The 27,874-nt window shown below is 50.5% G+C and overlaps 1 protein-coding gene across 17 annotated transcripts in view; it reads right to left on the bottom strand.

Annotated features, from left to right (window-relative positions):
* TCF3 (transcription factor 3) overlaps positions 1-27,874 on the bottom strand; it is a 137,410-nt gene that overhangs the window by 24,144 nt on the left and 85,392 nt on the right. For 8 of the 17 annotated variants that reach the window (XM_029052591.2, XM_029052590.2, XM_029052592.2 and 5 more), the window contains exons 4-8: positions 24,489-24,562; positions 22,074-22,170; positions 7,621-7,688; positions 5,171-5,300; positions 3,524-3,573 (exon numbers count right to left, since the gene is read on the bottom strand). In XM_029052591.2, the coding sequence (XP_028908424.1) occupies positions 3,524-3,573; positions 5,171-5,300; positions 7,621-7,688; positions 22,074-22,170; positions 24,489-24,562 (419 nt within the window). Of the gene's footprint in view, positions 1-3,523; positions 3,574-5,170; positions 5,301-7,620; positions 7,689-22,073; positions 22,171-24,488; positions 24,563-27,146; positions 27,232-27,874 lie in introns of those variants that run through there. The other 9 variants (XM_039910560.1, XM_029052604.2, XM_039910558.1 and 6 more) reach the window with 3 other exon arrangements.

Genomic DNA, 27,874 nt, shown 5'->3' on the forward strand with positions numbered 1-27,874 from the left:
CACACTTCAAATTTATCCTTTCCTGCCTTAACTCTGCCCTCTCCTCCGCCAGGCAAAGCTTCTTCTCCTCCCTCATCGACACCCATGCCCGTCACCCCCGCCGATTGTTCCGGACCTTTAACTCTCTCCTTAGGCCCCCTGTTCCTCCCCCTCCCCCATCTCTCACCCCTAATGATCTGGCCACCTATTTCCTCACGAAAATCAACACGATCAGGTCTGAGCTCCCCAAAGTCACCCCTCCGCCTCTCCCCTCCCCCCAACAACCCCCTCCCCTACTTTCCCATCCTTCCCTGCAGTTTCCTCAGAGGAGATCTCCTCCCTCCTCGCAAGTGCCACCCCCTCCACCTGCGCCTCGGACCCCATTCCCTCTCACCTTCTTAAAACCATCGCCCCTGCCCTCCTCCCTTCCTTAACTTCTATTTTTAACCACTCAATCTCCAAGGGCTCCTTCCCCTCTGCCTTCAAACATGCCCACGTCTCCCCCATCCTAAAAAAACCCGCTCTTGACCCCACTTCCCCCTCCAGTTATCGTCCTATCTCCCTACTACCCTTCCTTTCCAAAATCTTAGAACGAGTCGTCTACAATCGATGCCTAGAATTCCTTAACTCCCATTCTCTCCTAGACCCCCTCCAATCTGGCTTCCGTCCCCTCCACTCTACCGAGACTGCTCTCTCTAAGGTCACCCATGACCTCCTTCTTGCCAAATCCAATAGCTCCTACTCCATTCTAATCCTCCTTGACCTCTCTGCTGCCTTTGACACTGTCGACCATCCCCTCCTCCTCCATACCTTATCTCACCTTGGCTTCACGGACTCTGTCCTCTCCTGGTTCTCCTCTTACCTCTCTGGCCGATCATTCTCGGTCTCCTACGCTGGAGCCTCCTCCCCCTCCCATCCTTTAACTGTTGGAGTTCCTCAAGGGTCAGTTCTTGGCCCTCTTCTGTTCTCCATTTACACTCACTCCCTCGGTGAACTCATCCGCTCTCACGGCTTTGACTACCATCTCTACGCAGATGACACGCAGATCTACATCTCCGCCCCTGTCCTCTCCCCCTCCCTTCAGGCTCGCATCTCCTCCTGCCTCCGGGACGTCTCCACCTGGATGTCGGCCCGCCACCTAAAACTCAACATGAGCAAGACTGAGCTCCTCATCTTCCCTCCCAAGCCCGGTCCGCTCCCAGACTTCTCCATCACCGTGGATGGCACGACCATCCTTCCCGTCCCGCAGGCCCGCAATCTCGGTGTCATCCTTGACTCGTCCCTCTCGTTCACCCCACACATCCTATCCGTTACCAAGACCTGCCGGTTTCACCTCTACAATATCGCCAAGATCCGCCCTTTCCTCTCCACCCAAACGGCTACCTTACTATTACGGGCTCTCGTTATATCCCGGCTAGACTACTGTGTCAGCCTTCTCTCTGACCTCCCTTCCTCCTCTCTCGCCCCGCTCCGGTCTATTCTTCACTCCGCTGCCCGGCTCATCTTCCTGCAGAAACGATCTGGGCATGTCACTCCCCTTCTTAAACAACTCCAGTGGTTGCCTATCGACCTCTGCTCCAAACAAAAACTCCTCACTCTAGGCTTCAAGGCTCTCCATCACCTTGCCCCTTCCTACCTCTCCTCCCTTCTCTCTTTCTACCGCCCACCCCGCACGCTCCGCTCCTCTGCCACCCACCTCCTCGCCGTCCCTCGGTCTCGCCTATCCCGCCGTCGACCCCTGGGTCACGTCCTCCCGCGGTCCTGGAACGCCCTCCCTCCTCACCTCCGCCAAACTGATTCTCTTTCCCTCTTCAAAACCTTACTTAAAAATCACCTCCTCCAAGAGGCGTTCCCAGACTGAGCTCCTCTTCCCCCTCTACTCCCTCTGCCATCCCCCCTTTACCTCTCCGCAGCTAAAGCCTCATTTTCCCCTTTTCCCTCTGCTCCTCCACCTCTCCCTTCCCATCCCCACAGCACTGTACTTGTCCGCTCAACTGTATATATTTTTGTTACCCTATTTATTTTGTTAATGAATTGTACATCGCCTTGATTCTATTTAGTTGCCATTGTTTTTACGAGATGTTCTTCCCCTTGACGCTGTTTAGTGCCATTGTTCTTGTCTGTCCGTCTCCCCCGATTAGACTGTAAGCCCGTCAAACGGCAGGGACTGTCTCTATCTGTTGCCGACTTGTTCATCCCAAGCGCTTAGTACAGTGCTCTGCACATAGTAAGCGCTCAATAAATGCTATTGAATGAATGAATGAATGAATATTCTAGAGAGTCCCATCGGGAATGAAGCATGAGCCTCACTCCTGAGACTTCAAGACCAAGAACCTGCACAGAGCTGCCAGCTCTCATGCTCACAGCTTGCGCAGCGTCACTCCCACACTTTCATCCCTGCCGGGGCCCAGTGTGCAATGTCCAGTGGGCGGGCAGGGATGCAGCACATTGCAGAGTGAGCGCAAAGGTCTCAAATGGGCAGGACCCATTTACGGCCCAAGGGACTGCAACAGAGGGTGGGTGGGGAGAAGGAGGGGAGAATGCACAGCCCCTCCCTGCCCCCCCCACCCCGCCTCACCCGACACACACACACACAGGAGAGGCTCTTAGTCATGTGCATGCTTCTGTTCTCTCACTGACACACTTTGCTAAGCATTACATAACCTCTGGGCAGCTAAGAACAGAATGCTTACACTATCTCTAGCAAATCCTAGACGATTCGGGAGAGGAGAGCAGGAGAGGATCTACAACTGATTCCCAGCGGGGGGGGGTGGGGGTGGGGGGCTACCTGGCTCTAGTCTGTTGCAAAACAGGCTTAATTGAAGGGGAGAGGAAAGGGGGGAAAAGGGCTAAAATTAAGTTTCTGGAGAAAGGGAGGCAATCTGGTGCAGGGTAGGCTGCTTCCCTGGCCATCCAGGCCACATTGCCATTTGAGGGTCGCTTCTATCTATCTGGGGCTTCTACTGGAAAAATCCGAGCGCCTTGGGCCGGCCTCTCATAGGCCCAGCCAGCACCTAGGGCTCTGGGAGAAGGACGCTAAGGATGAGGGGTGCTAAAAGCTGGCTCTGGCTTCCACGATTTAGATGACCGATGAAATCCATGGCTTCAGCAGCAAAGGCTATTTATTTCAACCAAGCTGGACAGAGCCGACCTCATCTACGGCCTCTGCTCGGATAACCAACCAGTCATCCGAAATTTCTGCTGGTAAAGGGGATACCAAGTGCTACCTTGGCTAAGTAGTGCTCTTTGCCAGGACTCGTTCATTCGCTCACTTATCCAGCCACTCATCCACATCCTTTCCCAAGGGACAACACGAACCGAGAACTTCCAATCTCTCTAAGATGGCCAAGAGAGTTCCTTTCTGCCTGGTTTTCAGGGGAGGACATGGTGGAAGGGAATCAGGCACACAAGCAACTGAAAAGCTGGCAGGACGGAAATGAATTTAGGAAGATTTCCATCAGCAATTGGGGTGATGCCACATCAGAGCGATTTTTTTCCTTTTTAAAATCCAGGCAGCTGGTCCGTCCTTGGGTCCACAACTTACCGATGACGGGAGCCCCGGAGGCACTTTCCGAACCTTCTTAGGCTGCCCATCTGACCGTGTGAAAAGGGGGCAGGGGGAGGAGGCGGGGGAGAGAGACAGAGAACGGGGGGGGGGGGGGAGAGAGAGAGAGAGTGAGCGTGAGAAAGAATGAATGACTATATGAAACCAGAGTGAATTTGGGGCTGGACCCTTGGGTCTGCAACTTGACATTAAGAGGTGTAGCCAGACAAATGCCACTCGGGATAGGAATACCAAGAGTTGGGGCCCGTGTTCTTTCTGCAACGTTAGATCCTAAGCAGTGAAGCCGGAGCCCGAAGGACCTGGCCTGGCAGCAGGGAAGAGAATTCTTGGCAGTGTAACCACTGACATTCCTACTCCCCAACTTCTCCGTTAAATAAAGCTCCATTCCCGGCAATCCCTATCCCAGGAGCATGAGCCAGTTGTTTATTTATTTTCTAATTCTGGAGAATAGAGCTCCTCATCTAAATCCACCAATCAGCTGGCCTCTCTTTGGGGTTGGAGAAAAGCACAGGTGAAGAGAGATAGTGTACATTTGACTTGATGCTTAAAACAACTAGAAAACCTGGCACCACTCTCTCTCCTTACTAAGGAGAGCTGATTCTAGCTGGGTTGGGGATTCAGAATTACAGTTGGAATACAGGGCCACACTTCATTTATGTTCCGAAGTCAAAGCTAATCTTGACACCATCACCATTCTTGTGCACTTGGGTTCCTGAAAAGCCTAATGCGTGGTTGATCGTGCACCCAAGAAAGACCACCTGCTCCCAGGCCTCAGCATGTCACATGCACGGCAATGCTACCGATCCGATGCTTTCGGATCCCTGGAGAAGAAATTCGGTATGGTGCGCTGCAACTGGCTTCATTCGTAGCAGAGGTGGGAGTGGCGTGGGGCAGGGATAGGGGAGGGCATGGTTAAGGTTCGGGGGAAAACGTGGAAGAAAGAAAAGATAGTAGTGAAGCAATTTTCAAAAGGTGTGGTTATCACTAGATAACACCCTCTCCGGAGCCAGAAGATTCAAAAAGACGAAACCCTATAGGCCCTAGCAACTCTCTATGCATATTATCTGATGATAACCACATCCCTTGGGACATTTTTGATACTTAATATACTATTGTGGCTGGGCAGTGTTTACTCGGTGTAATATGTAGGGAGGAACTGAAATTTGAGAGGCTCGGAACATGTGGAACGAGTGCACATGGGAGATGGGAGAATGGGTGTAGAGTCCTTGACAGAGGCTCTTTAACTGCTCAGGTGGGGGGATCCTCCCCTTCCCTGAAAACAAAACAAAACCAAAAAACAAACCCAAAAGGCAGGGAGGGGATAAAACAAAGAAATCCCCTGATCCCACCCCTTCCAACGGGGAGAAATTCTACTGCTCCGCAGCTAAATCCCCTAACGGAAGTCTAAAATTCCAGAACTTGAATCTCTGAACACAGAGCTTAACTTTAAGAAACCAGAATCTGCTACATATGAAGCTAAAGTAAAATCTAATCTTCTGGCAGCTCATACGGGCACCTGAATCAGGTTACAAGAAAAACCAAAAGAGGGAGGTGAACCTCCCTCTTCCCTGGGGAAAGCAAACAAGGCACCCTCCCCCTCTTCCCTGCCAGTCAGCTGACACTCACCGAGGCTACTGTCGGCCGGTCTCCTACGAGGGTTGTTTGGATACGAGTAATACTGGGATCCTCCCTTCACCCCCGTTGGGGAGAGTGGGCCCGGGCTGGTGAGTCCCATCTCGCCGGACAGGAAACCAGCCTGCAAAACAAGGACACATGAAAGGCCTTCCCAGAAAGTAAGTGGGGCAGAAAATTCTTGGGGCTGCCCGGGTTACTTCTTCTGACCCAAGCTGAATATACCAAACCTCAATAGGAGCATCGAGGCACCACCCTTTCTCTCTAGTACTAAAGGCAAACTCACCTGCAACTCAGAGTCCCAATCTTCTATTTGGGCTTTAGCATCATAAGGGCAAAAAATTCAGACTAAACGGGGAAGAATTCTTGCCTTTTGAAAATGGAAATGTGTGCCAGTAAAAAGGAAGAAGTGAATATTATAAAAAGAAGCAGAATTAATGATGGCATTTGTTCAGCACTTACTATGTGCTGGGCACTATGCTGAATGCCAGGACAGACAGCAGGTAATCAGATCACACCCAGCCTCTGCCCCACATGGGGCCCACAGTCTAAAGAGGGAGGAGAAGAGACATTGTGACAAGCTCTGGACCCTGTCTAGCTTATAGCCAGATAAATACGCCATCTTTCTCCATCTCAGATGCCCTTAGTTCCATCCGAGAGAAGAGGAGCCCTATCGCCTAGCCCAAACGTATACAGTCTGCCCCTTGGAAGGCTGACATGAGATTTTTCTGAACACTTTTAACCTCTTAACTTTAAGGGCAACTAATAGGGGAGCACCTGTGCTGGAAATGGAAATGATCCATTCTGGCCACCCTGGTGGAGGAATCACATGTTTTCTGTTGGAGTGAGGAAGGCTCAGAATCGTTTTTGCCTTATAGCCCCATCCTTTGCTACCTCTGAGTACCCACTTGGCTGAGGGTTAAGCCTTCACTCTCTGAACTGGAGAACAGGAGCCCCTCTGAAGATCTATCAGTGAAATGCCTAAAGACTAGATGGGGTTGCTAAGGTAATTGAGCCGCTCACTTGGATCTCAGGGCCCAAGGTTGTTGCGGGGGGGATGGCAGGGAGTGAGGAGAACCAGAGTTCAAGGCAGAACCACTGCAAATCACTCCTTTCCTTCTAAACCCTGTCCCAGAACAACAGCCGACACCCCAATAAAGACAGAACTGGCGAGGGGGTAAGTGAGGCAGAAGCAGGCTACCCCACAGCTAGTAAACCCTGGGGCTAGGAGTTGAGATTCTGATCCTGCCATGGAAAAAGTAGTAGCCCCCTACCAAATGAGTCTGAATCGCCTCATGTGTAAAATGGGAAAAAAATACCACTGACCCGCTTGGCAGGAGACGCTGACAATAATGATCGCACTTCTCTCTAACGCTGCATGAGGTCAAATGAACAAGTAAACTGCTGTCAGGAGAACGGATTAGACCAAACGCCAATGGCGACTTCCCCATACGCCAGGCTCTTTAATTGCTCACTTCACACGGAAGCGGGATCGGAGATTATGATGGCCCTACGTCAGCTCAGTGATAATCAGTCTAGTTACGGCTGGCCAGCCCACGGGTGAATTCTTCGGGGACTAAGGGAGAAGCAAGCAGGCAGCCTACAGGCTCTCATGTGGCTGGGGGCCGTCTTTAGGGCCATGGAACTGCAACTGGTCTCCAAGAGGCAGGTCTCCATCAGGATTCCCTACTGTAAACTCAAACCCTGTCCCTGTAGCTCCACACCGAGGCCCGGGGACTCTGGGCTCATGCTTGGACTCCTGGAGAGCCCAGCCCCCACAATGTCACATACTCTCTGTCACTACTATCCTTCCCTCACCCATGTGCTCACGCCCACTCCCCCATATGAAAACCTCCACAAAAATCATAATTTAAAAAGAAAAAAAGAAAGGACAGAGAAAAAAAAAAGGCAGGGTCTGGCACCTGTCCCATTTCTATTTTAGCAGTTTTGGTGGTAAATTAAATCCACTCTGGCACAGGCAGACAGCACAGCTGTTTCAGCAAAGGAAACATCCTCAGTTCAGAGAAGAGGAAATTATGACAAATTTGGGTAAAATTAAAACACGGTTTTAAAAAGAAACTCATCCAGCCAAAACCTACTCAAGTGAAGAAAATAGTGTAACTGTTTCGATGACAAAGTGCTCTAATGCTGATGGTTTTGCCAACAAGAGGCGCCACACAGATTAGGTTGTGGACCCCAGGTGATGTCTTCAAAGGGTCGAGGGGGGCTGGGGGCAGGTTGGTGAAGAGGGAGTCAGAGGTGCTGAGGCCCAGGAGAGTGACAAGGGAAAGAGCTGGAGGCAGAGCCCAGCAGTTCCTCCTTGCCCAGGGGGTTCTGGCAGCCAAGGTGAGTTTTTAGTTTTGCCATCTCCAAGTCCTCGCCCCGACACCTGTCCCCTATTTCCCTCACCTCTCCAAAAGGATCCACCTGTTTCTTCTCTTTACCTGATTAAGTCCCGGCATCCCAGGGTCTCTTCCAAATGCTGAGTAAGGGGCTCTTTCGCTGCTCTTTCCTGAAAGAGGAAACAGAAGCCCATTGTGGGGATACGCACGCCGACCCGGCCCAGAGAAATCAACTTCTTGGCTGAGCACGGAGCCATCTTCGAATTCCGCTCCTGTTCCCCATCGGGATGCTGGTGGAAGCAGATAATTGTTTCCCAGGAAAAGAGTAGATCTTTCACTTTCACCATCAGTTGGCGAAGGGGGGGGGGGAGAGGGGGGCGTCTTCATTTGCCATGGTACAAGGGAAAACTTGGGGTTCTGGAAACTCAAAGTCTCTAACAGAACCCCTAGCTTACAAAATGGTATAATAATGACAAGATGACCAGTGTCAGATGCACACACCAGTGGAGAACAAAACCCACCCCACGGACAGGCTTCAACCATCTTCTCCACTATGAGCTCAGAGTCAGTCAGTGAGGGGAAATGAACACCCAGAAATGACCAAAATGTGATCACTGTTCCTGGACAACTGACTCATGATCCATATGGCCTCCCAACTCCACCTTTCAAGCCATCATGCAAGCAGCAACTTCAGAGAAGCAGATTTCTCTAGATGGCAGCAGGAGATGGCCAATCCTCCAGGCATGCTTCAAAGAGAAACCCCTGGCTGTCGGCTGTTCGACTCTTCCCCCTCTTTACCTATCCCTTGCTTCCACCTACTGCACTCCAGCTCGCACTCCCTGTTCCTCCCAAGCCCACCTCACTGTACCCTGCTCTCGACCCACCCATCCAAGACCCCCTTGCTCAATCAACCAATCAATGGTATTTACTGAGCACTTCCTGGGAGTGCTGTACTAAGCACTTAAGTCCTCTAGACTGCCTTCATTGTGGGCAGGGAGCGTGTCTACCAATTCTGTTATTATATTGTACTCTCCCAAGCGCTTAGTACAGTGCTCTGCACACAGTAAGCACTCAGTGAATGCCACTGATTAATTAAGTCCATGTCCTCCATACTGATTGGAACTCCCTCACCTTTTGAATCCACCAGACCACAGCTTTTTTTTTAAAACAGTTTTTGTTAGTGTTTAAATATGTGCCAGGCACTGTACTCAGCTCTGCGGTAGATACAAGATAATCAGGATGGACACAATCTACGTCCCACACGGGGCCCACAGTCTTAATTCCCATTTTACAGATGAGGTAACTGAGTCAGAGAAGTGAAATGACTTGCCCATAGTCCCATAGCAGACAAGTGGCAGACTGGGATGAGAACCCTGGGCCTCTGATTCCCACGCCTGTGCTTTTTCCACTAGGCCACGTTTTTTTTTTCTTTCTTTCCTTTCTCTTTCAAGCCCTTCTGAAATCCCACCTCTTCCAGGTAGCCCTCCCCAATTCACCTTTTCTTCTCCCCAGGTCAGATGTTCCCTTTGCTTTACTTTCCAGTGCAATTTTGGACATGTCATTTTACGTCCTCTCCTATCTGAGCACCACTTCTTCCTCCTATTTATACGACTTCACATCTCTCTCCTCCATTTAGACTATAAGCTTCTTGTGGGCAGGAATCATGACTATACTTTTCCCAGAGCTCACTGCAGCGTTCAGCACATGGTAAGCACAATAGATGCTAGGTCTGGATTTTGAAATTTCAAGAAAAATTTGAGGTGAGATCAGGTTTCTATTATTTTTTTTGATAAAAACAGAAAAAAATCGCATCTACATTTTCAAGACTTCATCTCTGAGGGCAGGGACCATGTCTTCTACTTTTGGTGTACTCTTCCATCTGTGCAGAGCAGGAGCTCAATACCCACACCTCTGATAGTGATTCAGATACAATCCCTTGCATGGCCAGCAGAAGTAATGCTCCTTTTTGGCATCAGAAAGTCATGCTAATGGTTAAAGTGAACAGTTGGCACCACAGCTACCTATCAGTATGGATATGTTACAGCATGCTTGCTTAATTTACGGTATCAGTCACCAATGTCGGTCAGTCCCAAACTTAACAAGACTCAGGTCTCGGCTTGGTGATGGGGGCTCTGTGCTGGTGCGAGAAGGAAGATGACCCTCACCCGGGAGATCGTCAAAAACCGACCACTGGACCAGTGGCTCAGTGAAATTCTAGAGCCTTCACAGAGTGAGGTGGTGGCAAATCCCTTAGAAGAAAATATGACTCACTGAAAAATGGCCAGACCTTCCCGAAATCCCAGTCTGAAATGCAGAAGGACCGTGAAGATGCTCAGTTGTAAAGAAAAGCTTTGGTTTGGGTACAACCCCTAAATAGCTAGATCCTCTATGTCCGGTTGCCCAGAGCTCCCCAAACCCAGGGTCCAAGCTGTACATGCACAGGCAGGGAGAGAGGAAGACTCTATGGGCTTTGGGATCCAGGAAAGCCAAAGCATATTCCCTCCTGGAAGCACATACGTCTATCCCTGCCTCAGGATGATTTCCCCCCCCCCCCCCATTGTGGCCAGGGCTACTTTTAGTCCAGCCAGCCATGGCTGAAGTGGAGGTAAGATAAAACAAGTGGAGACGGTGAGTCCAGGCACCTGAAGTGGGCACTTTTTCTGCCATTTCCATCCAGGAGGCCGGCCACTCCCTCGCTAACTGAACCGTTCCCACAGTGTTTGGGCAATAGTTGTGGCACCGGGAGTTTCCCAAAATATGAAATTCAGAACTACTTGGGGCACAGGCGCGTCCCCTTGTCCGCCCTCTAGCACCCAGCTCCGTGGAACCCAACAGGGGACAGAGGCCCCTCCAACTATTCTATCCCTGACAGAGGTGCCTCCCATCTGCTCGAGTGGGATAAAAACCAACAGAGCCCAATAGCATAAAGGATGAGGAAAAGGCCGCAGGCTCTTCAATCGCTCTGAAGAATGGGGCAGTGGGGCTGGGAAAGTAGACTGGGGACATCTACGAACAGGGACTTCCCCGAGACGGCCGTTTCTCTAGAAGGACCTCAAAGATGGGAGTGGTAGCTCTGCTGGGTGAGTAGGGAAGGGATTTCAGAAGAGATGGGGCTAGGAGATGAGAGAAATAGTAGAGATTCTTGCCTCATTAAACCATGAAGGAAACATATTTCTGAGACCACTAGGATGGGAAGAACAGAGGGGCTGGCCCATGGAAACCCAAATCCTGGGACCGGGTTCCAGAGGAACTGCCCAGGTAATCCAAGTGTGCTCGGTGAGGCGTCTGAACCCAACCAGTGCTTAGTATAGTGCCTGGCACACAGTGATCGCTTAACAAATACCATAAAAAAAAAAGAACAAAACTTTCTGGCCCACTCGAATGGGGATTATGAACACTCCCCCTACCCTTCCCCAACCCTCTCAACTCCAGAAGAGACTTGAAATGAGTTAGGGGAAGAGCTGAAGGACCTGCTCCCTCACCCCAATTAATCAGGGCACAGAAATGGGCCGCGATGGAATCAGAGAAACACTGCACATGTAGGCATTGAGTTGGTGTGTCCCATTCCTTGGGACGTGGGGAACACACACTGCCTCAGGGTGCTGGGACTGGCCCAGAGCCTCACAGCAATTTCATATCTATATATCTGTAAACTACAGGCTTGAGAAGCAGTGTGGCCTAGTGGGAAGGGCCTGAGCCTGGGAGAAGAGGACTTGGGTTCTAATCCCAGCACCGCCACTTGCCTGCTGTGTGACCTCAGGCGAGTCACTTCACTTCTCTGGGCCACCTCAGTTTCCTCATCTGCCAACTGGAGTTGTATAAATACCTGTTCTCCCTCCTGTTTAGACTATGAGCCCCATGTGGGACAGGGTCAGTGTCCAAACTGATGCTCTCATATCTACCCCAGTGCTTAGTACAGTGCTTGGCACACAGTGAGTGCTTAACCAATACTTCAAATATTACTGCTATGATCCAGAGTGGGTAACCACAAGACACCGCCAGAGAGAGCAGTGCTGAATGAATCTACTTCTTGTCTTGGGAGATCTGAACCTGAAGAAGTGGGCGCAGAGGGCGGGTGGAGGGCGAGTGGGAGGGGAGATGTGCTCTTTTTTAGGCCTGAGTGAGGTCTCTCACTTGCCCGATTCCAAAAATCCTTACCCAGAGGCAGGTGTGGTGGTAGGGAACCCCTACCCATTCCCACCATGTGCTCATGAAACCTGCTTCAAAGAAGATATCTGATTTCACCTTGAGGACGATGACAGCATCTTCAGTCACAAATGACTGAGGCTTGACTGTGAGACCTCAGGCCCAAGAATCTGTGCGGAGGAATCGATGCCGATGCCAGTGACTAGCGCGGGCACCGCCTGCACGCTCTCCTCTCTGCCGGTCTGTTCCCGTGGCCGAAAGGCAATGGGTAGGCGGGCAGGGCCCCGTGCCGCCCATCATGAAGGGCACACGGAGGTTTTTGACATTAGCAGTCGAAGTGACTGCAGCAGCCCGGTGCTGATGCTGACCTGGATCGCCATGCCCCGGTAGGTGGTTGCTTCCGTCTTGGCCGCCCACATTGGTTAGCTATTTGTCAAGATCCCCATTGGGCCTGTCCACCCTGTGGAGCACCCAGGTGGTTCCTTCATCGCTGATGCCAGAGTCCCAGCAGGTGGAACTGGGCCTAGAACGCAGGTCTCCTGATTCCCCAAACCAGTGCTCTTTAAACTGGCCCGCCAGGAGTGTTTCATCGACACTTACCTGGATTAGCCAGCCGTGAAAGTTAACACTGGGTCCTGAAAACCTTGAAAGAGAATTCAGCCCTCTAGCTATAGAACCAATGCTATATTTTGCAAGGTTTTGCAGTCTTCTACTCACCTCACCTGCATCACCTTGATGACACCATGCTACAGGATCCACTACCCCATTACCCATTACCAGCCCCTTCTCCTGGCTGCCCCCAGGGAAGAGGAGCTGGGGAAGGAGATCATGTGAAGAGGCCAGTAAAATTGTTAAGGGTTTGAATCTTTTTTCAGACTGGAGTAAACTCCAAGGCATTTAGTAGATTTGCTTCCACAGGAATGCAAGAAGGGGCCTGGGAGGGGGAGGGGACGTGTACGGAGAAGGTGACGATGGTTTCCTGCAACTCCAACTGCTCCATGGGGGCTCTCGCCAGGACCAATTCACACAGCCCTTAAGTGGAGACCGACCGTCCACCTAAGTGAAACGCTCTCTGCTGGAAGCTGCCTGCCTATCACAGCCTTCCACTGAGATTGAGTTGAGCAGACGGAGGATTTTAGTAAAGCCCTCTGCCTAAGACTGAGGGAGGTAAGAAAGGTATCCTCAAAGAGGGGCCATTCTGGACCAAAGGCTTAGCACAGATCTCTTAAATGACCCCATTTTCTAAAGAGGCCAGGAGTAATGTTTGTTCTACTTCTTGGGCCTTTCCTGAAGGAATTGAGAAAGGCCGTCGAGTCCCCTGGGCCCCGGTGAGCCCTAAATAAGAAAAGTCACCCTCTTTCAGCTAGGCTGATAGTGCCAACTAGTATTTACTGAGAACCCATTAGATCCAATGTGCTAAGTGCTTGGGAAGTCCCACAGAAATGGATTTCCACTGATTTTCTTCTACACCCCCATCACCCTCCAAAGATCCCTAGGCCCCTCCAAGGAGCCCCTCATTAGAAGGCCAGAGATCAGGAAAGGTCCACTCTGAGCTTTTAAAAATTAATATTCTCTAGGCTTCTAAGAAGACACTTGGATTTCCCCAGAGATGTCTTACATTAATAGGCCCAGACCTTGAAACTCACAGCCTGGGATCCCCCTAAGGATCTACGGGGTAGGCTGAGGAGTCCAAGCCAAAACCTGGCTCAAGTGAGTGGAGTTCAACTGGCACCAAGTTTGAGAAGGAGCTCAAAAGTTTAAGTTTCACCTCCTTTAAGCTGGAGCCCTTGGCCTCGACTCCATTATTTCTTGGATAGTTGTTTCTTCCCCTGGCTCAGAAGCCAACTCAGAGGGAGTGGTGAGCTTATAAACCACAGATAATGAAGGAGCAGCAAGAACCTTGTGAATCCAAGTTCACCTATAGCATCGATTCTGTTAGCGGCAGGAATGGGAAAAAGAAACACAGAGAAGCAGCCAGAGCTCCAGAAGGGTAAATAGCTATCGATCTACTACTCCTACTATGCGCCAAGCCCAGGGCACTTTTTCTTGATGAGCCGTGACTGTCTGTCTCTCTTTCCCATCTCCTCTGTTGCTGGCTTCCTTCAAGTAAGATGGCTCAGGTCATGAGTCCCCCTGCCCTGGTAGCAGCCATGTACATGAGGAAGTGAAGATTTAACAAGAGTTACATACTACTACTAATTATATTTTACTATATTATACATATAATAATCCAGCCATCACTTTATCTTATCAATTCAAAATAGCAAAGGGGGGGGGGGGGAATGGACAATCGCCTATATGCCAAACATTCAAAAACATCCCTACAAGGGAGGGAAGCAAATTTACAAAACCATCGCGGAAGTTGGAAACCAACAGAGTGTTTAAAAATTACTTGATGCATTTGCATTTCTGAATCTGTGGGGGATGGGGAAGAGGGAGGTGAGAGAGAGAGAGAGAGAGAGAGAGGAAGATGCACACATATACACATACTGGCTGTGGGCAAAGCCTGGCTAATTGTCCAGCACTGAACTGTGGATTTGGGGGCCTGACTCTGACACAAATAAGCAGCTTTCAGCACAGAGGCCTTCTGGGAGACGTTCAGGTCTATCCCACACTAAGAACATATGGGACACACACCTCCCTCCCCACCTTTTCCCTTTTTTTGAAACCATCAGGCATGATCTCCCCCAAATCTTTCCTGCTCCTCTCCAGTCCTTCCCTCCTCCCACCCCTTCTTTGACTCTCCCAACTTGTCCAGCAGTATCTCAAGAGGAGATCTCCTGCCTCCTCAAAATCCATCCCTTCCACCTATGCCTCTGACCCCATTTCTTGGCATCATATCAAAACACTTGCCCCCTCCTTTCTTCCCTCTCTGACCACCACCTTCAACTGTTCTCTTTCCAATGGCTTCTTCCCCATTGCTTTCAAACACACTCATTTTCCCCTACCCTAAAAAACCCCTCCCTTGCCCCCATGGCTCCCCCCAGTTATTCCCCCAGCTCCCTCCTACTATTCCTCTCCAAACCCCTGCAATTCCCCTGCCTCTAACTCTTCCCTCTAGTAACTCATGCAAACTGTGTGTGTGTGGGGGGGGGGGGGGGGGTAAAAATTCCTGAATTTTCCAGAGATGACCAGGATTAAAAAAACAAAGCAAAACAAAAACACACAAAAATTAACAGCTAAAAGAGCCGTTTGGGTTCTTGGGAAGAAAGGAGCTACAGAAATCTACAGCATTATCATGATTTTCTTTTATCTTACTCGTAACAATTTGAAAGTACTGACACACCCAGAGACATAGACACATACACAAACACATACACAACAATTCCGATGAAACATAATGGGGGAAGGACAATTTCCCAGTCTGGGTCTTAAAAAGTCTTCTGGCTTGACCTTAACATTCGATTTGCTAGGGTCTCTCTCAGGGGTCTCTAAAAAATGGACCTCAGAAACCCCTCAATCTTCTAACCCATGCTATGCTACTGCCTGGCCCTATGAGTGGGAGAAAATAGGGGCATTCTGAGACAGGACCAACTTCTGGGACCGTTTTCCCATCTGCCCTGAGAGAAAGGAAGGGGAGGAAGACCAGAGCCCAGAGAAACATCAGGACTTTGGGGTGGAACATCTGGATTCTGAGCATTGGTAAACTTTCTGTTTCATCAGGTCTTTCCAAGAAACCAGCGGCTCACGTTTTAATAGCTTTCCCCAGTGTCCCCCAACCTTCCACCCTCCCAAAAAGCAAGTTATGTTTTATATGAATTTGCTGATGCATCGCTCGACTGGCAAGCAGGCGCAGGGGAACTTTGCGGCCACATCCTGCTGCACTCTTAGCCCCCTTGAAAGGTCACGCGTGGACCTCTCAAATCATCCCGTCTGCCGGAGCCAGTTCTCCCCTCAGGGGCTTCTCTTCCCATCTCTTCCTCCTGTACTGCTATCCTCCACACGGGCCTGAACCCACCACAAGCTGAACTCCCAGGATGAACCCTGCACTACTTAACGGACCTCAGACCTGCGTAAAGCCTGCTCCACAGCTTCAAAGGAGTACACATTTTCTGGGACAATGCATTTCGCTGAGGAGGGGAAGAGTGGAGGGTGGAACTGGAATCTGGATCCATGCCACTCCACCCACTTACAGAAAGTGGGTGAATGTAAAGACGGGACCACTGACAACATTGACTCTATTGACAGATTAAACTATTGTCCACAAAGAGCACAACTCATAGTAGCACACAGTACACACAAGATCAGAAAGACTTCTCTCAAAGGAAGCCAATTACAAAAATAATTATGAGAAAGAAGTCTGTGACGGCTTCTCAGTTTCCCCGCTGTTTGAACAGTCCCTTCCCCCCCTTCCACCGCAGAGGAGTGGAGACAAGATCCCTCAGTGAGTGAGATGGCAAAGGCTGCTGGTATAACACATCACAGAGGTGTGTCTAGGTTTGGGGGCACACTTCTATATGGACCTATATGTGCATACTTGAAGGACAGGGTTACACTGGCTCACTGGGGAGCTATGTTATCCCAACAGCCAAAGAACACTTTCCTTGTTTCCCTACTTCAATGTTTCTGGAGATCTTACCCCAACACACACACACACACTTCTCTCACACATACATATAGACTCTGTCTTGTACCCTAAGACACTAGCAAGAGGTGGGACACACAGCTCTTTCTCCTGCTCCCTCTCTCCACCGCATCAAAATGGTGGCAGCAGCAGAAGGGAAAGGGGTGGTTGAGACGTCAACAGCTAGGTCTCCCCCACTCCTGGTGAGAAGCCCAGGAGCTCAACAAATCATTGTCAGAAAACGCAAAGGTAGAGGAATACTGTTCTGGATTTCTTCGGAACAGCCAAGCTGGAATGCCCTTCTGGGATACCGAGTCACACACAGTCCTGGCTCCACAAGGGAAGCCTGAGGAAGAAAGAGTCAATCGGCAGGTGGGGGCTTAATCAACACATTTTGATGACAATGGTAGAACTCGGGTTCACAGTCAGGTTGCCTGAACTAGCCTGGGAAAGCAGCATGGCCTAATGGAAAGAGCCCGGGCCTGGGAGTCAGAGGACCTGGGTTCTCATCCTGGCCTTGCCACCTGTCTGCTGCGGGACCTTGGGCAAGTCACTTCATGGCTCTTTGCCTCAGTTTCCTCATCTGATGGGGAGTCAATGCCTGTTCCCCTTTACCTTTAGACTCTGAGCTCCAAGAGGAGAGAGGGACTGTGTCTAACCTGATTATCTTGTATCTGTCCCCGGCGCTTAGTAGAGTGCTTGGCACATAGTAAGCAGTTAACACCATAATTACTGTTATTCTTAGGGAGCTGCCTATCACCTTCACTGTTCTTCCATGGTACTGGGCCTTGGAGAATGTTCCAAAAATCCTGGGAAGCAGAAGGAACCATAAGGACTCTAGACTGTAAGCCTGTTGTGGGCAGGGAGCATGTCTACCAACTTTGCTCCTCTAGCGCTAACCTTCTCACTGTGCCTCAATCTCGACTATCTTGCTGTCAACCCCTAGCCCACATCCTGCCTCTAGAGTGGAACGCCCTCCCTCCTCAAATCCGGCAGACAATTACTCTGTCCCCTTTCAAAGCTTTACTGAAGGCACATCTCCTCCAAAAGGCCTTCCCAGACTAAGCCCCATTTTTCCTATCTCCCGTTCCCTTCTGCGTCACCCTGACTTGAACGCTTTGCTCTTTCCCCCCTCCCACAGCACTTATGTATATATCTGTAACTTTATTTGTACTTATGTCTCTTTGCCCCCTCCCTCCACCCCCACCGCAAGACTGTAAGTTCGTAGTGGGCAGGGAATGTCCTTATGTATTGTTATATTGTACTTTCCCAAGCTCTGCACACATGAAGTGCTCAATAAATATGACTGAATGAATGTAATGAACTCTGCTTTTTTGGACTCTTCTGTAAGCTCCTTATTGGCAGGGAATGTGTCTGCTAATTCTGCTGCACTGTATTCTCCCAAGAGCTCAGTACAGTACTTTGCACAGAGTAAGCGCTCAATAAATATGATCGATTGACTGATTGGTTCAGTGTTCTGAAAACAGTGATCACTCAATAAAAATAATGGACCAATGGATTGACTCACTTGAGGTGACATCAGGATGTAGCTCCTGAAGCTCTCCAAGCTCAGTTCTCTGCACAATTTTTTTCCCCTACCAAAGAAACAGGAGAATTCCATAGACTCATGGAGGGAAACACTGTCTTTGCAGAGTGTGGGTCTAAGCTCCTTGTAGGCAGCTAGCGTCTCGCTTCTTTGCGTTGTACTTTTCCAAACAACACAGTGCACTGTCCCAGATGGACTCTCAATAAATACTATCTTTCACTCCTAAAACGCACACATCACATACTCTGGCTCCCCTTCACCCAACCTCTAATTCCTACTTCCTCAGACCCCTCTGAGTACAGGATCACAGATCTCACTTTCTATCAAGCGGGACCCAAAGCCTAATGCCCCATCTGGTGCACCATCAGGCTTTCTGCTGTGCAGCCTTCAGCCCCAGACCGCATCTCTCCCACAAGCTACACCGGTGACTGAAATTTGCCAGGACCACCACCATGACCTCTGAGGAACTGCCACCTCAAGGCAGACCTGGGCACATCCTGTCAGGGCCCCATGATGAAGGCCATTTCAGAGCAAGGAAACTGAGGCTCAGGGAGGCTAGAGGGAGCAGTGGTAGAAGTGGTGGTGGAAGAGCTAGGATTGAACACCAAGAGACGTGGCTCTCCACCCCACGTGAAGCATGTCAGCTGCTGTTCCCTGACCTGGCTGACTCGTCTCCCACTATACCCGCAGCTCTCCCTAGGCAGGACCCAGCCCCTGTGAGCCTTCCCAACACCAGTAGCTGCCTGAGCAGGGGATTCCTCTAGGAAACCTGGCCAGAGCACTGGCTGCTACCGAGTCAAGCTACTGTGGGATCCGATGGCGTGAGCAGGGCGGGAAGGGAGATGGCAGAGACACTGCTCCAGCTGCAGGCTGTGTGGCCACCAGCCTGCCCTCCCTCAGGAAGAAAGGGCCACTGGGTCGAGGACAGCAATGCAGAGGAGTGCTATGGGCAGTCTAGCCTTCCCCTCTCCAGTCTTGCTTCCAATTCCTCTTTCCCTATCCTTCTCTGAGCGCAGGGGGCCTTGGAATCATCAATACCCAGAGTGTGTGTGATCAATCCACCTCTGGACAGACATGGTTCAATGATCCTCTGTGTTTCATTCCTCTACCTACCCCTCAGCCCGGCCTCCCAGCCGATTTGGGGACCACAAGAAGGTAGGGTAGGGTGAGGGATTGGCGGGGGGGGCCGCAGTTAAACGGTGGCCCTGCTTCCTAGAATGCCCAATCTATGAGGCGTGCTTGCGCTCCTCAACTCCACCCATCACTCCAGACCGCATCCTAAACCCACTCTGGCCATTTCTCGGCATGCCTAATAGAGCAGCCATCCTGGCCTCTGGGGAAGAGCTGACCCAGGTCCCTAAGAGGGAAGTCTCCTACTGGATGGAGCTTGTCCCGGGGGAGACTGGCTCTCCACACCCAATCACCCAGTGGTGCCGGGGTCGCTATTGCGACTACCGGCATAAAAGGGTAGCAGTAATAACAGCAATCTCAAAAGTGGTAATCAGCATCCCTTCAGGAGATCCATTACAACTTCCTCGTCCACTGCTTCTGTTCCCACTGCCATGGGCTGCCTCCCACTTCGCAGGAACACCTGGAAGCGGCAGCTAGATTGCAGTCATCAGTTAAGCTGGAGTTCTCAATGCCATTAGAGAGACAAGATGGCGGTCAGTGCACGCCAGCCTGGATCATGAGCGCAGCCAGCAGGCCACTGAATCTCTCTGGCTCTCTCACAGTCCTCTTTGGGCTACTGCTCCAGAAAGAAGAGCTGAGGGGCCCTCCTTCTGCCATCCTAGGAGTTCTCTGTTGACCAACATGCACCGCTGTTATCTCCTGAGTGGCTTTCTCCCGCCCTGTGAACTGCCAGCCTCCCTGGTGTCAGTCAAGCAGCCTCCTTCTTACAGCCAGCAGGGTAGCTTTTCTCAGAGGTGCTCTTGGGTTTTTCGGGCTCAAGCTCACATCCAGGAGCCCTCGGGAAAGGCATGCCCCTCTGACCATGTTGGGGGGGACAGGGGAAGAGGGAGGGAGTGTCAGTGGGGCAATAAACCCATTCTGAATATCTGCTTCCATGTGGCATGGGACAACACCATGCCTGTTGCTCCCCAGCATAAGAGGAGAGGAAAGAATGGCTGGTGACATTTCTCATTGTCGGAAACAAGGAGGGGATAGGGCGGGAGAGCGAATCTACTTGCTATGAGCAGAGCCGTCAGGCCCCTTCTACTATTGAGCCACTGAATAATAGTACCACTAACCCTTTTTTTCCCCCTTCTTTTCTTTTCTTCTTCATCTACACCTGTCTCTTATCCAGTACTCTTCTTTGCCCACAGCTGCCCTCTAAGGTCTGGAGTGAATTTCGGTCATTTCACAAAGGGCGAAAGCCAGGCGCAGGGAGGGGCAGCCTCGGGATCAGACCTCAGGTCCCCTAACTCCCCTAGGCCAAACCATCATTGGGCAGAGGGAAAGGGCAGCTGGAAGCCTCACCCTACTTAACTACAAAAATCAATCATATTTATTGAGCACTCACTATGTGCAGAGAACTGTACTAAGTGCTTGGGAGAGTACAATACCACAGAATTAGGAGACATGTTCCCTGCCCATAACGAGCTCACAGTCTAGAGGGGGAAAATACAGTTAGGAGTCATACAAACCCTTCAGGAAGATGTATTTTCTGCTTTTAATCCCATGCCCAAGGCCACCTCAATCTCTCTGAGACCTGGACCCCCAAAGGCACGGTCACTCATCGCTCTCCCCTTTACTCGGACCCAGGAGGTGATCTGATGGAAGAGGATCGGCTCATGGTGGGAGTTAACATCAGAGTCCAAACCACCTCCCAGTGATGTCCCCTTTGTCAGGACACCTGCTGGGAAAGAGGTTCTCAGAGCCCTTATTTAAAATCTCACCATCCAGACCCACAGGCTCCCTCCAACCTTCTACAGACAACAAGGTGAAGCTGAGAGGAGAAGGATGGTTTCTTTGAAAAGAAACAGCAGTTTCCAGTGACCCAATCAAGTACTCTACCCCATGTCCAAACAGTTTCCAAGACTTGTGTGTCTTGGGGAGGGGGGAATGTTTTGGTGGGAAAATATGGGGGAGGGAGAAGGAAGTTAACAACTTAAGAGGCTTCCCCCAAGGCACAGCATTTACTTATCTCCCAAAGAAGGCTATTGTTTCTACTAATAATGGAACTTGTTAAGTATTTATTATGTGCCAAGCAGTGTACTAAGCACTGGGGTAGATAAAAGATCATCAGGTTGAATTATAGTCCTTGTCCCACATGGGGCTCACAGTCTAAGTAGGAGGGAGTAGAATTTAATCCCCAACATACAGAGGAGGAAACTGAGGGCCAGAAGTTAAGTGACTTAACCAAGGTCACAAAGTGGGTAAGTGGCAGAGCTGGGATTAGAACCCAATTCCTCTGACTCCCAGGCCAGGGTTCTTTCCACTAGGCCATGCTGCTTCCCAACGGGGGGAGCTACTCTATTAACATGCAGGTCCAGGTCTCAGGACCTCTGAGTTTTATTCCCAATTTTGCTGATGATCCAAGGCAAGAAGTAACAGTAGTATAGTAGTGGTGGTGGTGGTGAAGATAATTACTGAACACCCTTTGGGTGTAATGTATTGTTCTGAGTTCTTAGGAAAGTACGAGGGAAGCATAGAGGAAAGAGAAGGAGAGATACAAAATACCCACCAACAGCAGAATCAGAACACATAAACTGACTCTGTACAGTCGATCCTATAGCAACCTAAATGCTCAGGGAGGATAGAAAGGAAGATGCTAGTGCTAGAGGGGGCCAATGAGTCAACGTGACTTAGAGTATTGGGGAGTTCACATTGGGGAAGGCTTGTTAGAGGAGGTGGGGTTTTAGAAGAACTTCAAAGGTGGTCAGAGCTTCATTCTCTGGCCTTCTGCCCCCTCAGCCCCCTCAAGGGAACGAGTCTGACAGGCAAAACACCGAGTCGCAGGCCTCATGCCCCGCTGGATTGGGGAGCAAAGGGGTGGAGGTGAGGGGAAAGGGGCTGGGAATCGGGGAGATGAGAATGTCACTTCTGGGGCTAATCCCAAATCTCCACCACTCCCTCGACTTTTCCTAGCACCCTCCTCCCCAAATTCTGAGTGTCCAATGATGGAAATATCATAGATTCACCGCCACCTCATTTTTTCTGCAAGACAGACAGTGGACCAAGCAGCTGGCTTGGTAAAGGGACCACCAAGCTCTTGCTTCCCCTGAATGGAGGGCTGCTCTAGCTGTAAGGAGCCAGATTCCTGCATTGCCCTAGCAGGGGAGAGCTGGTGGTACTTACCGACAAGTCCAGATCCTAGGAATGATGATGAAGATATGCTGTTGTGGGATGCAAGATCCCGATGTTCCCCATAATGAGACCCTTCCCCATAGCCCTGCTGGAGTGAAAGAAATGGAGAGTTAGTCAAAGCCTGAAGGCTGCCCCAGGTTTCCCCTCATACAGGGCAGTTCCCCGGCCCCCCGCCTGCCCCCACCAAAAAAAAAACAAGCTGCTTGACACAAAACGGTTCCACTTCAAAGGGGCCGCCAGCAGAATGTCTGAGCTCATTCCTGGGATCTTTTAGAATAAGCATGGGTCCCCTCAGGCCACCACCCCAGCCTCACAACCTCCACTCCCATAACCACCAGTTTGCTAGATCCAGTCTGCCAGTATTGGTTGAAGGAGCGGAGAAGGGTGACCATGAAATATGGGCTCTTTTTTTTGAGGGCTACCTGCTGAGGATTCAAGGCATCAGAGGGCAAATGGGAAAACTCCTGTAGACTGCAAGCTCCTCCTGTAGACTGTAAGTGCCTTGTGGGCAGGGATCCGATCTACCAACTCTGCGCTTAATATAGTGCTCTGTGCCCAGTAAATACCACTGACAGAAGGGTCGATCGATTGGGTGATTGATTGAAAAATCCAAGGGGACTGGAAATGCTGACATGCCCCAGCTAAAGGAGCTGGTCCTGCCTCCTGACCCTGTCCTTAAGTTTTCCCCTTTACACACAATTAGACATAAACCGCTGATTTCACCGAGGCCAAGGCAGGAGGGGAGTTGGGAGTGAGTGGAAGCCTGAGTGGGGAAGGGAAATTCCAGGACAAGCATGTCTCAGGATGGGCAGTGCATCATAGGATGGCACTGGGGTGGAATTGGGGTCTGACAAATGGCTCTTTTTCAGCCCCAACTAAGCTGTAAAGCTCAGGCCTCCAATTTTTTTTTTTTTTAATGGTATCTGTTAAGTGCTTACTATGTGCCAAGCACTGCACTAAGCCCCGGGATAGACACAACATAATCGGGTTGGACACATAGGGCTCCCAGTCTTAATCCCCATTTTACAGAGGCAAAGAAGTTAGGTGACTTGCCCAAGGTCACACAGCAGACAATTGGCAGAGCCGGGATTAGAAGCCAGATCTTCTGGCTTCCAGGCCCAGGCTTTAAGCGCTAGGCCATGTTGCTTGTCTAAACCTTCGATAGGAAGGTTTACAGGCGGGGGAAACAACCAGAGCAGAGAGTCTGGGAGGAACAGGTTAGCCATATGAAAAGAAAAAAGAGAAGCTCCTGAGTAATAATAAGAATAACAATACTACTATTAATAGTAGTGATAATTGTGGCATTTGTTAAGTGCTTACTATGTGCCAAGCACTGTACTATGCACTGGGGTAGATACAAGATCATCAGGTCCCATATGGGGCTCAGAGTCTAAGTAGGAGGGAGAACAGGTAATTGAATCCCCATTCTGCAGATGAGGGAACTGGGGCCCAGAGAAGTAAACTGACTTGCCCAAGGTCACACAGCAGAGAAGTGGAAGGGCCGGGATTAGAACCCCGGGCCTCTGACTCCCAGACCTGTGCTCTTTCCACTAGGCCAAGTTGCTTCCTGAAAGCTCTGGAGGAGTCATCTTGGCCTGAGTGACTGGCAGAGTTTCCAGTGCACAGCCCCTGAGAGTAGCCAGGGGAGGGTGGAGTAGTGATGAGAAACCAAGTGCCACATCCAAGCCCTTCCTTCAGGGTGTTTATGGGAAAAATCCACAGCCCTTCTCTCCATCTCCAACTACAGCAGAGCGTTGCATCCACTCAGTCCAGCCCCTTCTGTTCGGGAAACCCCTTCTCTGATTAGCCCTATGACTGGGAGCCACAAGGGCCAACAAATCCTGCCTGGCTAAGGCCTCCGGAGGGGGAACAGTGGAAGAGGCCTCGATGGAGCCGGCATCAAAACCTCAATCCTCAAACCCGCCTCAGATCTAAAGGGAGGGTGACTGGAAATAAAGCTGAAGGGACTGAAGTCAGATACTCTCCCAAGCACTAAGTACAGTGGTCGATAAATCCCGGTGACTGAATGATTAAGGATAACTTGGGCTGGAAGACTGTGTGGGTCCGGAGAGGGTTATAGCAAGAAGAGACTGTGGGATTTCTTCTTTCTGAAGGTTTTTTAAAAGCAGACCGGCCCTTCCTCACCTGCGTCCACGCTCTCTGCCCTCCACGGACCTGGGATGGTTCATAAGCAGTCAGGTCTGAAGGACAGAGATGGACCAGGGCGATCCTGGGAAGGCTTTGCCATCCTGGGAATGTCACAGTCCGTCCCTGTTCAAATGTTGGGTAAACAGCATCTCTGTCCGGAACTCAGTCAGAACTGTTTACCGGGACTGAAGTTACTCAGGGTGATGTCTGTTTGTTTTAGTTCAGAGGGGGGACGGCAGCTTTGAACTTTGTCCTTACCCTTCCTTGGTCAAACGAAGAGCTGTTTTGATCGCCTGCTCCCCAGGACCCCGATCCTGTTCTCTCCTCCAAACCTGGTGGGGGGAAGAAGAGGAGGAAGAAAAACAGGAAGAACAAAGGTTACTCCGCGGACCAACCCCTCTGAAGGTGTCATCTCAAATCGGACTCTTCCTTCCAAAAACAAAACTGTGTTTGGATTCCCAAGCCCATTCCACTTTGTTCTCAGCCAGCCCCTTCCCTCCTACCCACGACAGAGCTCTCAGCAAGCAGCACTTCAATCTGCAGCCAGCTGTTTGGGAAGATTCTGAGATGTGAAGATAGTGAAAAGCAGACTGTATCAGAGTTCCTCTGAAAAGGGCTCGCTCCGTGATCTCTCCCCACGAGGTGTTTCCTTACTTTTGAACGAACCAATAGAGAATCTGGGACAGTTTCCTTGTCCACACACCAGCTGATCCTATGGGAACTCCACGGTCTAATTTCAGTCAGATGGGTACTCTTCCTCAGTGAAATCTCTGGGGTGTGGGCCTCGGAGTGTCATTCCCACCCTCTACTTTCTCTCTCTCACCTAAGCCCTCACTTCACTTCCCCACCCCAATCCTACATCCTCCCCGGGCTGCTCTGTTCACCTCCCCCACGCAGGCAGGGGCTGGAAGGGTAAAGGGGGGAGGAGATGACAAGAAGGGACGAGGGAGCGAGACAGCCCGGCCCTAATGTGTCAAAATACCCTCTGTTCTCCGACTGTGCGGCCAAACTTACTGAGAAAACATGCTTCCTCTTTTCCCCAGATCTAGCAGGGCACCCGGCTGCCACAATCAAATTAGCCACTTAATTTCCCAAATCTCTGCTCAGGAAGCCTCAGGAACCAGTCTCTCCCCTCTGCCACCCCTTTCCCCCCACCCCCCAACCAAACCCCAGGCTTCGCGGCCACCGCTTGGCATGTAATGTTGAACCAAAGGCAACCTTTCCCATGAAAAGGCAGGTGGATGGCAGGGGACCTGAGGATTCTCCTCTCACCCAACTAGTGCTCGCAATACCCATGGTATCCGGGGAACAATGGGGGCAGTAGAAATCCAACCTACAACACAGCACAACAAAAAACAAGCTCTGGCTCTTTTTTCCACCACAGCAGCCGCCCAGGCCCAGAGAAATCACAGAGGAAGGGCAAGAGTTCTCTCGTGGGAAGGGGAGGAGATGCCAAATTTAGAGTTTCCGACAGGAGCAAATGGCATCACGGGGGCTTACGGCCGTCCTTGGCCACTAGGAGGACTCCCCCCCAGTGCTCGAGGTCACATCTCACAAGTTACGGGATGCATTCTTGCCCACGGAACCTAGAGAGTCATCCCCCGGGGGCCCCCTGCCCCCCGAGGCCCTGCTGTGCCCCCAGCACCTGAAGGAAGTCTCTCAAGTCAAACAGCTCTGAAAGCTCCCCTATCACTGCAGCTTCAAAATGATCACTTGTACCACTAGTATGAAGAACACATCCAATTCATCCTGAGTCAGTTGTCAGTCATTTTCTAACATTGGGTCATGATGAAAGCATTCTGAACCTTCAGTATCTTTAGAGACTAGGGTATGGGGTAGCGAGAGAAGAGAGAGAGCTTGATGCTCGGAACAATTTCACTGTAGCAGAGCTGATTATTATGGCAAACACACCGTATTTGTCTTCTCTGCCCCCCTTACTGCTCATTTAACCAGAAACTTCTTTCAAATTACATCCTTCTATTTCTGGGCCTTTGTGTTAATCATTTCCCTGGAGAATTGGTGTTTAATTGCTGTCTAATTTGCATAATTATGCATATTAATCTCTACCATAATGAATATTCATAGTTCTCATTTAGATTTTGTTTTCTAATCAAAAATTTCCAATGTGATTACTGTGCAAAGCAGGGATAAGCCCCTAATAAGACCTTGGGTACTAGGGAGAACTGCTGCCAATTCTCCCACCTCCGACTTCCCAGAATAAACTTCTGTTATGTCGATGTATTTTCCAAGCCACTCATCTGCAGACCCCTGGAAACACATGGACCAAAATCATTCAACCCATTGCTCCCTCCCTGGTCAGTGACAGAGCAGCCAGGATCCAAGGGTCTGGAGAGGCAAAGCGGACTCTGTCACCAGTCTGCCCGCACTTTGACTGTATCCATCCCCGCCGCAGGCCCCGGGACTCAGCCCCGGCTTCCAGGTCAACGGGCTTGGGAGGCCCAAGGGATCGTGGGCCACCACTGCTGGGGAAGGAGCGAAGGGCGGAAGGTCAAGGAGTACTAGGAGAGGAATGTTTGATGGAAGAAAAGAAGAAGGAAGGTGCTCCACTGATTGAAAGGCCGAAGTCTCAAAGAAGCCAGAACCCTAGTTGGAACTGGTGTTTTTGAGACCTGCTCCATGGAGGAAGACCAAGACCAACCCAGGAATGCTGTGAGGGCCGTTTTCAAAGGCCCCACCCACTTCCTCCCTGTGCCCCTTCACTGTCATTTCTCCTTGGACCTCAACAACTGCTCCTGCTCCAGCTCTCTCTTGGATATTATGTGAATGATCATATTATTCTTGGACCTCCCACAGAACACAAGCCCTCCTAAGTACTCAGCAAGAGCACCAGCAGACCCAACATACCAAGCTTCAAATAAACATAACTCAGCTGATTAAAAAATTGTACCCACTAACCTCGGAACCACTGCCGGGCGGCCACTTGCTGGGACACAAAGAATTCACTCCCGAACAGAGAAGTGACCATTCAATCATCTGACGTCTCCCTGCTCCCACTGGCCACCATGACACACAGACCTGGGGGCACAGTGGGGAACAACGAATGGGTGTGTCTGTCTGATCTGCTGGTGACAAAGGCCCCTCTTTCCTTCATATCAACTCAGCTGCTGGTTCTCCTGAACATCCTCCTCTTCAATTACTTGTATTTGCTATTTATATTTGTTAAGTGCTTACTCTGTGCTAAGCACTGTACTCAGCCCCGGGGTAGATGCAAGATAATCAGGGTGGACACAGTCCCTCTCCCACATGGAACTTCCAGTCTAAGTAGGAGGGATTAGGATTTAATCTCCATTTTACAGAAAACTGAAGCACAGAGAAATTTAGTGATTTGCCCAAGGTCACCCAGCAGACAAGTGGCAAAGCTGGGATTAGAACCCAGGCCCCTTGACCTTTCCAGTAGGCTATGCTGCTTCTCCTCTTTGCTCTCAGGGACCCAGGGACCTACATTCAAATCAGGCAGCTGGTCAATGAAATCACCAGATCAAGCAGTTATAACTACGGACAATCTCTCCCGTAACCCTTAACTTCTCTGATCTCTCCATGTCCCCTCAATCCCCTCCCTCTAATCAACTCCAACTTCTATCTACTCCAGTGCTTAGAACAGTGTTTGACACATAGTAAGCACT

Source organism: Ornithorhynchus anatinus, chromosome X2 (genome assembly GCF_004115215.2).
Source record: "Ornithorhynchus anatinus isolate Pmale09 chromosome X2, mOrnAna1.pri.v4, whole genome shotgun sequence".
Taxonomy (NCBI): domain Eukaryota; kingdom Metazoa; phylum Chordata; class Mammalia; order Monotremata; family Ornithorhynchidae; genus Ornithorhynchus; species Ornithorhynchus anatinus.